Raw genomic sequence first — 12,674 nt, forward strand, 5'->3', positions numbered from 1 at the left:
AAAAAAAGTGACCACGGTGGCACAGAGAAGAAGTTTAACTTTTCCTCGAGTTGTGTGAATAACAAGCACAACCAATTTGACAGCTAGCGAGCTTTGATTGAGATTATATTTATATGTAAACGTACTTTTATGCTTTGCCGTTCGCATATGTATACACATCAAATTTCATGAGTACCCAGTACTCACGCCTTTTTTTTTATTATTATTTTAACATGTTGCCTCTAACGCGATTATCAAATAACAGCAAGCATCTCTACACACTCAGCTACAGCCGCTTTATAAATGTGTCTTCAAATGTTCAACTTTTTCGTAATTAAGAAAAACCAAATACAGAAAAAATAAAATATATGTATCGCGCTGACGGCATTCGCACTGCTTGAAGCCAACAAATAAATAACAGCAAGCACCTCTGCTCGTTCAGCCACTGCCATACATACGAATTTGTTCTCAAATGCTCAACTTGAATCACATTTGTTAAAATCGGCTTATTGTCCATCAAAAAATAAAACCATAACTTGGTTGAAAAAGCCATTGTGCTTTTGGCTTAGTGTATGTATATGAATATACTANCTCAAATGCTCAACTTGAATCACATTTGTTAAAATCGGCTTATTGTCCATGAAAAAATAAAACCATAACTTGGTTGAAAAAGCCATTGTGCAGACCCGGCGAACTTTGTCGTCCCACCCAAAATAATTTTTTTATTGAAACATTTGGTCCAACAATTCACGTTCACGTTTGGTGATCGTCCTCCATTGCTGTCTTAGATAACCGAACGAAAGCTTTATGTCCGTGAAGAAGTTCTTGCGACAACAATGATCCGGTTAGTTGTTGGCAATTTCAAAATTTCGGAGTATCATTGATCCATAGATATCCAATACATAGACTTATTTCAGACTAAATACCATAAATATCTTACAATTGTATTTGTAGGCATGCATCAAGAACTGTCTTTATTCTGTTTAGTGGTTGATTCAACAGTGGTAATATGACTTTGATCCCTGGTGTCTCCGAATAACTTTATTTGACGATTTTTAGAAATAGCATTGTCATTTAATATGAGCCAAATCGGATCATAAATACGATTTTTAGTAATAACTCGACTACACCGCCACCTGACGTTTTAAGTTGTGAACCTAAACTAAACAGGGACCCACTGAAACACATAAAAAAATTGCATTAAAATCGTTTCGGTCGTTTAGGAGGAGTTCACTCAGAAACGCACGTACCGAAGAATTATATACATATGTATTTACAAATAGGTAAAAGTTTCAATAGTTTTGGAAGGCACCACGCCCCCTTTTCAAATAGTCCCACTTTTCTCCATGAGTATGAGATTGATTTCAAATATTACCATACCAAGTTTTAGGACTCTTACAAATACTTCCAGAGATATGTGGTATGAAAAATTCAATTTCTATGGGAGATGCTATGCTTCCTTCATATATCTAAATTATTATCAGCCTATAACAGTCTTTGGAAAGTCTGCAGTAGGTGTCTCTCTTCTTCCTCTTTTTTGGCGCTTTAACCGTCTAGGAGATTTTGGCCGAGTCCAAAACAGCACGCCAGTCATTTCTCTTCTGTGCCAACTGACAAAAATTGGAAATTCCAAGTGAAACCAAGTCCTTCTCCACTTGGTCTTTCCAACGTTGGAAATTCCAAGTGAAACCAAGTCCTTCTCCACTTGGTCTTTCCAACGTTGCGGGGGCATTCCTCTTTCTCTGTTACCAGCATCGCGGCCCGCGCTGAATACTTTCAGAGCAGGAACGTTTCTGTCCATTCGAGCCGCAAGGCCAAGCCAGCGAGCCGCTGAGTTTTAATTCGCTGCTCTATGTTTATATCGTTGTAAAGCTCATACCGCTCATCGTCCGCGGTATTCGCCATCGCCAACGCGTAAAGATCCGTAAATCTTTCGCAGAATCTTTCTCTTGAAAACTCCAACGGCCGCTTCATCAGATGTTTTCATTGTCCATGCCTCCGCGCCATGCACCAGAGCACAGGCATGATAAGTGACTTATAGAGTGTGTATAGTAGGTGTCCAAAAGTGCAAAAAACGGTACAGCCGTTCGTGAGATCATCTGTTATAAAAAGAAGGGACTTCTCTTTAATAAAAAGTATAGATAAATAGCCAATACCCGCACGCTTGGCGGGGCCTTGAAACACTTTTCGAACCGTAACAAGTAAAGAAGGTTAAGTTCGGGCCGTTCAACTATCTCTGAACCAACTTTGCATGATAAATAGGGGTGTTTAATCGATTTCAACCGTTTTCTATAATATGCAGAGTTAGACTTAATGATATAATTGAACCTAGTTAGGTACAAATCGATTAAGCGGTTACCGATGTACACCTTTGTAGTTATAAAGTGGGCGGTGCTACTCCCAATTCCTAAAAGTCTAAAGCAGTTATTTATTGTTAGGAGATAATAATAACTTTTAACTTGGAGTAAATTAGCGTCCTCAGTTACTGAAATATCGCAGTTTTCGTATTTCTGAAATTTGCCGTTATACGGGAAGCGGGTGTAATTTCAGTCCCATTTGAATAATTTTCAACAAATTGTCTTTCCGTACCAAGGTTATTAAGTGCACCAAGTTTGGTTGAAATTGATAAATCGGTTACCGAGATACACATTTGTGGCCATCAGTGGGCGGCGCTACACCCATTATCCAAAAATTTATAATATTCTAATTTTTTGATAAGTGGTTATTGTATTCATCTATTTTAAGAGAATTACCTCCAGTAGTTACTTCCAAGGCCCAATTTCGTTGAAATTTCAACGGGATCCCGGTCCTTTTTTAATGACTAAGTATTTTTAATATCGAAAGATAAGAGTAAACTCGGAATTTGTGAATGTTCCTCAAAAGAATAAGTAATAAAATTCATGGCCAGTCAAAAAATTTTAGGAGCAAAAGTCGATGTTAAAACATCGCTGAAACTAGCATCGATGTATCGTCAATATAGCGATTTTAGGAAATTGTAAACATCGACGGCAAACATCGAATTTTGAACCGATATTATCGATGTTTCAAAAATATCGATGCATCGTTTGCATCGCTAACGAGATAGCTTGTGTATAGATATATACAAGACATCGCTTCTTCGGAAGTAGAGGGCCGTGACAGCGTATCTTAGGCGAGGGGGAGTTGACGATTTATATTTCCTTCCCCGAACTTCGATCAGCACTCACCACAGCCTACCGTGAAGCCGCGTACGGGTGACACCCGCAGTCAGCACAGCCGTTAGCAGAGGGACGTCAACCGCGCCTACTAGAGGGCTACTCACCGTTGTCAGCAGAGCGCCAGCAACAGCGCTCATTAAAGCGCCACTTACCGACGTCATCAGAGCNGTTAGCAGAGGGACGTCAACCGCGCCTACTAGAGGGCTACTCACCGTTGTTAGCAGAGCGCCAGCAACAGCGCTCATTAAAGCGCCACTTACCGACGTCATCAGAGTGCCATTCATTGGCGGGACTAGAGCGCTAGTCTCCGGCGCGAACAGAGCCCCACTTGTCAACGTCACCAGAGCGCCACTCACCAGCGACGCCAGAGCGCCGTTTACAGGCGCGGCCAGAACACTACGCACCAACGGCACCAGAACGCCGCTCACCGCCGTTATCAAAGAGCGGCCCAGCAGTTTCAGTAGAGCGTCGCTACTAGCGCCACAGAACGCCGTCCACCAGCGTCGCTAGCGACGCGCCCGCCCAGAATGCGGCAGAGCAACAGCAAAGTCACGCCACCACGACGTAACGGACCAGTAACGGGATACGGAAACCTTGACCCAGCCACTGCAAGTGACGCTACCGATATTTCCAATTGTTATTTTGTTATATGTTTGATAGTAAGTAAGGGAATAATCTAATAAAGTACGATTTACCAGAGCCCCGAAGCCTACAAATTTATTGTAACGAACCCTGGGCACGGCGAGTATATCCCAGCATTGTAGAAGAAGCCGCGGGGCAACAACCAAAAAAAAAAACGATTCGTTACAATGTATATATTCCGACGAATCGATAACTTTCTCCTTTTTGTGAAGTCGGTTAAAAAAGAGATTAAATGTGAAAAATTATAAAAACGTAGCAACTTCGTACCAACATTAGATACAATAAGCATCTGTATTCGTCTCATTCTCTACGCTGCACACTTGTGTTTTTTTAAGAAGTTTAAATTCTATCACGAATACGGTGCTGCACTCGCCTTTTTATACCCGAGCGCACTTGTGCACAAGGATAAATTGACTTTGTTCACATAAGGGTTGTTTGCAACATCCAAAACGAATCGAGATGATATAGACAAATGTATACATACATAAATGCTCAGAATGAATAGAGAAGTCGATTAAGCCATGTATGTCTGTCCGTCCGTCCGTGTTAACGATAACTCGAGCAAAAATTGAGATATCCCAACGAAATTTGGTATATAGGTTTCCCTTTATCCAAGGTAGGTTGGTATTGAAAATGGGCGAAATCGGAATGTGACCACGCCCACTTCCCATATAAAGGCATTTTCGAAAAATGGAAGAACTACGATATTTCAGTAAATATTAGATGGAAATTGTCGAAAATTAATATGTGAAGTAAAATTTTGGTAAAAATTAATACTATTTTGAATTTTTTAAAACTGGGCGTGACTCCTCCCACTTATGATGAAATGCTGTTTTTCAGTAGCCGCTTCACAAACCTTCTCAAACCCGGAGTCTTGCCTAGGATCTACTAAGCAATCTGTTGAAAATCTTTGAAATCGGGCAATGACCACGCCCACCAACCATATAACGGTAATTTACAGAAACACGAAAACTTCATTAATCAGTAACTATTAAAGCTAATTCCTCTAAAATCGATGATTGCAATAACCACTTAGGAGAAAATTAGAAATTTTTGGATATTGGGCGTGTCACCATTATGACCACATATGTGTATCCCGGTAACCGATTTATCAATTTACACCAAACTCGGTTCACTTGGTAGGCAAAAGCAATTCGTTAAAAATTATTCAAATCGGACTTAAATTACGCCCGCCTCCAGTATAACGGTAAATTTAAGACATACGAAAAGTCCGATATTTCAATAACTGAGGATGCTAACTTACTCCAAGTTAATAGTTATAACAATTTTTTAACAATAAATAAGAATGCTATAGAACTTTAAGAATTGGGCGTGGCACCAATTATTGGTTCAATTATATCATTAAGTCTACCTGAGCATGTAATCGAAAACTTTTGAAATGGGGAGAAACAGTCCTGATTATCATGCAAAGGTACAACCACCCCCCAGATCGGTTAGTCCCTCAATCGTTGTCGTCAAGCTCCACTAACGGAAGCCCTAGGAAGCGTGCAGCCTCGACGGGGTCTGTCCATAGGTACAGGGCAATGCGAAGAGATGCTGTGAGTCATGGGGCGACTCTCCGCATGCCGGGCATTCATTTGGAATATCTTTGCTTAATCTGCTCAGGTATGAGTTCAACCTGCTGCGTAACCAGAGCGTAGTTGGGCTATTATGGTCCGAGTCTCCAGAGGCAGACGANATGACCACGCCCACCAACCATATAACGGTAATTTACAGAAACACGAAAACTGCATTAATCAGTAACTATTAAAGCTAATTCCTCTAAAATCGATGATTGCAATAACCACTTAGGAGAAAATTAGAAATTTTTGGATATTGGGCGTGTCACCATTATGACCACATATGTGTATCCCGGTAACCGATTTATCAATTTACACCAAACTCGGTTCACTTGGTAGGCAAAAGCAATTCGTTAAAAATTATTCAAATCGGACTTAAATTACGCCCGCCTCCAGTATAACGGTAAATTTAAGACATACGAAAAGTCCGATATTTCAATAACTGAGGATGCTAACTTACTCCAAGTTAATAGTTATAACAATTTTTTAACAATAAATAAGAATGCTATAGAACCTTAAGAATTGGGCGTGGCACCAATTATTGGTTCAATTATATCATTAAGTCTACCTGAGCATGTAATCGAAAACTTTTGAAATGGGGAGAAACAGTCCTGATTATCATGCAAAGGTACAACCACCCCCCAGATCGGTTAGTCCCTCAATCGTTGTCGTCAAGCTCCACTAACGGAAGCCCTAGGAAGCGTGCAGCCTCGACGGGGTCTGTCCATAGGTACAGGGCAATGCGAAGAGATGCTGTGAGTCATGGGGCGACTCTCCGCATGCCGGGCATTCATTTGGAATATCTTTGCTTAATCTGCTCAGGTATGAGTTCAACCTGCTGCATAACCAGAGCGTAGTTGGGCTATTATGGTCCGAGTCTCCAGAGGCAGACGTAGTTCTGCGTCGTCCACGTCTGGTGGTTGTGTGCCCCGAACGGCATTCACAGGTCGGGAGTCTACATAACTCGAGACTGCCTCTCTGTCTGTATCTGGCTGTCGGGTCCAGAGGTTGTTTGATGAACCTCTGGACTTCGTCCGCCAGTTCGTAGAGATGCCTCCTGACATGCATGGGCGATGGCTCTTCTGCAAGGAAATGCCTGTTTGGATGGCCACATCTGTGGCCCCAACCAGGAACTGCCTGCAGAGCATTATGTTATGCTCCTTAACTGGGAGCATGTGGGCCTCCTCGTGTAGGTGGTATTGCGGCGACATCAGGAGGCATCCTGTCGCTGTCCTAAGTTCCGTGTTCTGCAATGGCGATGCCAGCAACGTTTCTTTGCTTTTGCCCCAGGTGCTGCCGGCTAGCGACTTGAGGACCTTGTTGCGGCTTTTTACTTTGTTGATAATTGCGGTTGTATGCGCCGAGAGGGAGAGCAGACTATCAAATGTTACTCCGAGTATCTTCGGGTTGTTCACCGTCGGAATTGGTGTATCATCGACGTGAATTCCCAGTTGGAGTCTGACCTCCTTCGTCCAGGTGGTAAAAAGTGTGGCTGAGGATTTGTAGGGGAGAGGGTTAGTCTCCGAGCAGTAATGAAGCGAGAAAGCTCCGCGAGATAACCGTTTATTTTGGAGCACAAGTCATTAATTCCATTCTTGGACATCATGATCGAGCAATCGTCAGTATAAGAGACAATCGAGACTCCCTCTGGTGGTTGAGGGAGCTTTGAAATGTAAAAGTTAAAAAGTAATTGGGAAAGGACACCACCCTGAGGGACCCCCTGTTTAATTTTCCTTGTTTGCTCGATTTATCTCTAAAAGTTACTGACGAGTGACGACCACTCAGATAATTCGCCGACCACCGTTTGATTCCCTGTGGGAGAGAGGAGGCCTCTATGTCTTCTAGTAGCGTTGAATGGCTGACAGTGTCGAACGCCTCACAGGGGCGCTTTTGGTTTAGGCCACGAGTTATCTGGATATTTATGGTCTTAAGTGCTGTTGTTGTACTGTGCAGCCTTCTGGTCACTCGACGCTTGGCTTTATCCACCGGAGGATGCAGGATGAACTGCCGGCTAAAATAGCTCGCGCATCGCTCCGGGTAGGAAGAAGTGTGTTCACCGAAGTCTATTTCAACTCTGTCGTCACGCTTCATCGGGTTGGACAATGACCTCACGGTTAACCAAAGCTTACTCACACCAGATGCGAAGTTGCAGGTCTTCAGATGCTCATCCCATTTCTTCCGCTTATGTACGTTCACAAGTTGCCGAATCTCCGAGTTGAGATCCCTAATGCGGGGATTTCCGGGATCGGCCTGACGAAGGTTGTCGCGCTCATCGGCTAGGACAGCCGCTTCTGCAGGAAAATTCGGACGAGGGTCCGAGATGAATCCCGCTGGGATGAAGCGGGCTGCATCAGCAGTGACAACCCTGCGAAGCTTACGTCCTACGCGAACGTCGGTTGGTATGGGTAGTGTAGCGAAGGCGCTTTCAGTAATATCCGCAAAGCCTTTCCAATCAGCTTTAGAAAAGTTGACATAGGTCCGGTGATCCGCGGAAGCAAAGTCGGCTGTTTTATCAATCGAGATGATTATAGGAAGATGGTCTGATGCTAAAGTCAGCATAGGTCGCCATGATACGCTGTTGATCAGACCAGCGCTGACTATTGTTAGGTCTGGCGAACTGCAGCAGCTGCCCATAATCCTGGTAGGTGCGTCGTCGTTCATTGTGAAGAATGTCGAATCGTCTATCTGCTCAGCCAACTGTATTCCCCTACGATCGTTTGAGATGCTTGAATGTCAAAGATCGTGGTGCGCATTGAAATCACCACCATACGGTTTTCACCTCTGAGGAGCGCACCTATATCAGGGTGATATCCTGCCGGGCAGCTGGTGGCAGGGGGTATATATACGTTAAATATTTCGAGCTCGACATCGCCTGACCGGATAGCAATACCATGACATTCTAGGATGGTATCCCTGCGGTCGATGTCTGCTTCGATAAGAGGATACTACACGGTGTGGTGCGTGATGAACGCTAGGCCTCCACCATTATCTCACTCGCGATCTCGACGGTGCACGTTGTATCCTTCGTCTATTGGACCGCAGCTATTAATATTCCGTGCCGACGCATGAAGACGGTTATCTCCTCGATCTTGCTTTGAAGTCCGTTACAGTTGAATTGTAAAATCTTCGTGTGCCTAGGGAGACTTATTGGAATGTGGGGTGTTAGTGATGTGTGTTGCCGTGCCGCCACATGCTGTGCTTGCTGCTGCTGAGGTTGTTGCACACATGGACCCTTATAGTCACTCGTCCAATCTCGCGTGGTGCGAAATCTGCCCTAAAGTGACACCAGCCAAGGCAGATGTCGCACTTGACTGATGTCACATTACGGAATATCCTGGACTGGCATACCGTGCAGATTGTCGAAGGAACTAGAAGTTATTGGCGGTGGCGTGTGGGTGGTGGTGCAGTTGCATCTGTGGTGTGGTCTGTTGTGTCTGTGTTGTGGTGCGGTTGTGTTTGTGTTGAGTTGCTCAAGCGGTTTTTAGTTTCCAGGCGATAACATTATGACATATTCATATTTTATAAACGAAAAAGACGCCGTTAGATAGCTTGTCTTAAGACCTTTCTACTGATATCCACATCAATGGTATGGAATGAGTAGCGCGGCCTCAGTAATAGTTTAAAAAAATTGCCTTTTTTTAATTTCAGGCACTAGCCACGCCCGCAAAGGCATACGAATCGAAAAAACGTGTTTTGCTTCGCAACACTTTAGAATTCGGATAATCGTGTATGAAAAGTGAAAACGNAGCGCGGCCTCAGTAATAGTTTAAAAAAATTGCCTTTTTTTAATTTCAGGTACTAGCCACGCCCGCAAAGGCATACGAATCGAAAAAACGTTTTTTGCTTCGCAACACTTTAGAATTCGGATAATCGTGTATGAAAAGTGAAAACGTTCAGGACACACTCTGCAAGACCTTTCCAACGATACCTCAAACATGTCGATTGGGCGTCTAGATAAAAACCTTCAAATCTCGTGCATATATAAGTTAGTCATTTCAACATACTTGTGTGGCTGCTTTCGTCACTAGCGCGCACTGCCGTGCGCTGTGATATAGAAGAGTTTTAAGTATATATACATATATACAGATTAAAAAAAAATAAATAGCTATTTAAAATACAGTTACCCGTATTGCAAAAAGCCCTATGTACTTTATTGATTGAGCATTATGCGCTTATGTTAATCAGCCTCATTGCGTAAGTCGTAAACTAAACTAAATTGTATGACTAGACGATATTGGCATTGCCTAATGTCTTACAGAAATAAGTAAACGACGAAAATCCTCGAAAACTATCCAATGCTGTCTGTTTTAATACACTTGTCGGCTCGAAATTTTAGGCAATGCAATGCAATTTTCTATACGACTTGACTCTCGAAAAACGACTTGCAGTCGGCACGACACTCGCAATGAGGCTTAATATCAACGGTTAATGCAAAATGTTGTACTCACTTGAGAACGCGTGTGGTCTGTAGGATTGTCTTGTCGGCGATCCAAGGTATCCGCTGCCTTCTTCGTCAGAGAAAGCGTCGTCGAGTCGATGCATTGATTGCGATAATCCCAGTCCGCTTTAGTAAGCAAATCAGTGACAAACAAAATAATAACAAACAGTCAAATTAGTCATTTGTTATAGGGCAAATGAGCTTTTAACATTTTTTTTTTAGCAAAATAATTTTACATTGCCAATTCATACATTTCAGACGAATCAAAATAAAAACTTAAATAAATTGAAAATAAAAACGTATGAATTTAAAACAATACAAACCAGTGTCAATTGGGAGAAGGGGATTGGCTGAAATGCTGGAATTCACATACGTATGCGACTGACTTCGACTACTAGCATTCAATGGCCCTTGCCGGAATGACTGTGACCTGCAGCAAAAGAAAAGACAAGAGGATACCACTTTTTTATTTGCATGCTCGTTTATATTCTGCAGATTTAATTCACTTCTTATTTAGTTCAAGATTCAATGATTTGTAGAATTTTAACTTGTATGATTTTAGTGTTAGTAACGAAATTTTTATCATGTTCTCTATTTTAAAGAAAACTCTACAAAGAGTATTAATTTTTCAGAAAAACAATTGAAATACCAACTTATTAAGAATTAAATACCAAATGGGAGTATGAAAAAAAATAATTCTATGGTTTTAAATAAGTGGACGGAACAGTATGTGCAAGAAAATTAGGATACATACGAGCACTGAAGTAGAAGTTATACTGAAGTACATCGTTACCTTAATATATAATATAAAATCAACTACTACACCAAGAAATTAGTTTCTATGTTTGTTAGCGGGGCCGAAAAGTTTAAGCTTTTGCTAGAAATTGCTTATTTTGCTTATTCCAATGTATAAAGCTAAGTCCAGACTTTTTAAGTAAAAGGTCAAGAAATACATTTCTATTATTTCGTGTGTGTGAATAGTAGTGTCCAAGGAGATTTGGCATCTGATATTTTACAGCCTGCTGTCTCCCTTTTTCCTTACGAAATAATGGAACGGGCAAATATTTCTGTTGAAAAGCCGTAACTTCAATTGCATTTCTGCTTTGATACAAAAATTTAAAACCAATGCTTCGTCTCTACGGGAAGGCATTGGTGTTATTGAAGAGATTTACATAATTTATCTCAAATGGAGAATAACGAATATTAAAAAAAAAATTAAAAGACCAACGCAGATCTTCATTATTTGAGAATATCAAGCAACGCTTGTATGTCCATTAGAACTTTTCAATCCTTGAAANTGTATGTCCATTAGAATTTTTCAATCCTTGAAATAAACTGAATAAAAAACCAAGCATTAAACTGTACTGATTTTTTTTTTTTTTTGCGAGCATATTTGCAAGCATATTTACTTATCGTGCTTATTTTCTTCGGCCCTGTTTATTAGATACCAGTGCAATGAACAAAAGATTAGTTTGTATAAAAATTTATAACTACTCTTTAAAGAAACAAAAATGTTAGATGGGGCCATTCTACATTAAGGTAACGATATGCGTTTTTTTTTGTAACTAAAAAAAATGTACTAAAAAATTCTATTTCCACAGCTTTAAATATCTCATTCTTTTTCTTCTACCCATTTAGTCATGAACAAATAATATTTTTTTACATCGCGTTCTTTGATATTCTGTCAATGATGAATATTTGGATTTTTGTGAAAGTATTAGCAAAATTAAGGACATCTAAGTTTTCTGAGGCGTTGTTTACTTTTACTTGAGAATTGTCAAAGTCGGCAAATCCCAATTAGCTGTTTCTGGAACGTGCCACAATTTGTTCGCTACTTCGTGATGTGATAAAAAGAAAAGCTGGCAGCGCTCCGGAAGGTTGCAGAAATCTCTTAAAATATGTTCGAAAAATATCTTAATATGGAAGGAACTGCTTTACAATGTAAAAGAAAAAAACTGCCAAAACTCAACGCAATTTTTAGCAACTTCAATCTTGCACTTTATTATACTAAAATTAATTTTTTTTAGAGACTAATTAAAAAGTTTGCCATTTAGGTGAAACCTTGCAGATTTTTTTAATAAGGGTCGCCACTCGACAGGAAATGACCCTGAACAAGCTTCTCATAAAAACCATTTGCCGTTCAAAAGCGGCGAAAATATGGAGGTCGTTCTATTTGTGACAACATCAAAGCGCACACCACAAATCGTAGGAGAAGCTCGACCGAAGCACTTAGCAAATGCAAATGCTCGACCGAAGCACTTAGCAAAAAGCGCCAATAGCTTTTTTGATAAAAAAGATTGACTTTTTGTTGCATGTAATAATAGTACAGGTGAATATTTTCAATAATATGTAAATAAGTATAAACAGGTCAATCTGGCAAAATTCATAGGTATACTTTCAAATAATTTAAGAACGGATTTGGCAGGAAATGTTTTTAATTCCACAGCCTGTGATTACTTGACTCTTAAAAAACTAATTACCAATTTGAGTACGTATTAGGTACTAAGCTAGGAACAAAAGTAATTTAAAAATTCCATCACGAATTTTTTTTTAGAAAATCCCTTTTTCATTTTTACCGCGTAGTACTAGCGATAACTTTGAATTTCCATGTCTTTCTGATTTACTTATGGCCTTATTCATAAAAAATAAAATAGTTTGTCAATGTTATTGTGGCCTGTTAACATTTTATTTTTAATACTTTTATTGAGCTTTGTACCACGATTGTTTAATAGGAAAAATTGAAAAAGCAACAAAGTCTAAGCGGTAGAAGTTATAGCACTATTTCGGAGATCACCACATCTCCTCATCAGACTTCTTTTTTCTAGACTTCAGCAGGGA

The 12,674-nt window shown here is 40.6% G+C and overlaps 1 protein-coding gene across 4 annotated transcripts in view; it reads right to left on the bottom strand.

Annotated features, from left to right (window-relative positions):
• Cdep (Chondrocyte-derived ezrin-like domain containing protein) overlaps positions 1-12,674 on the bottom strand; it is a 306,470-nt gene that overhangs the window by 138,754 nt on the left and 155,042 nt on the right. For all 4 annotated transcript variants that reach the window (XM_017610410.1, XM_017610411.1, XM_017610408.1 and 1 more), the window contains 2 exons: positions 10,160-10,266; positions 9,847-9,962 (listed from right to left, as the gene is read on the bottom strand). In XM_017610410.1, coding sequence (XP_017465899.1) covers positions 9,847-9,962; positions 10,160-10,266 — 223 coding nt within the window. The remainder of the gene's footprint in view (positions 1-9,846; positions 9,963-10,159; positions 10,267-12,674) is intronic.

Source organism: Rhagoletis zephyria, unplaced genomic scaffold (assembly GCF_001687245.7).
Source record: "Rhagoletis zephyria isolate East Lansing unplaced genomic scaffold, Rhagoletis_zephyria_1.1 Rzeph_scaffold_00312, whole genome shotgun sequence".
Taxonomy (NCBI): domain Eukaryota; kingdom Metazoa; phylum Arthropoda; class Insecta; order Diptera; family Tephritidae; genus Rhagoletis; species Rhagoletis zephyria.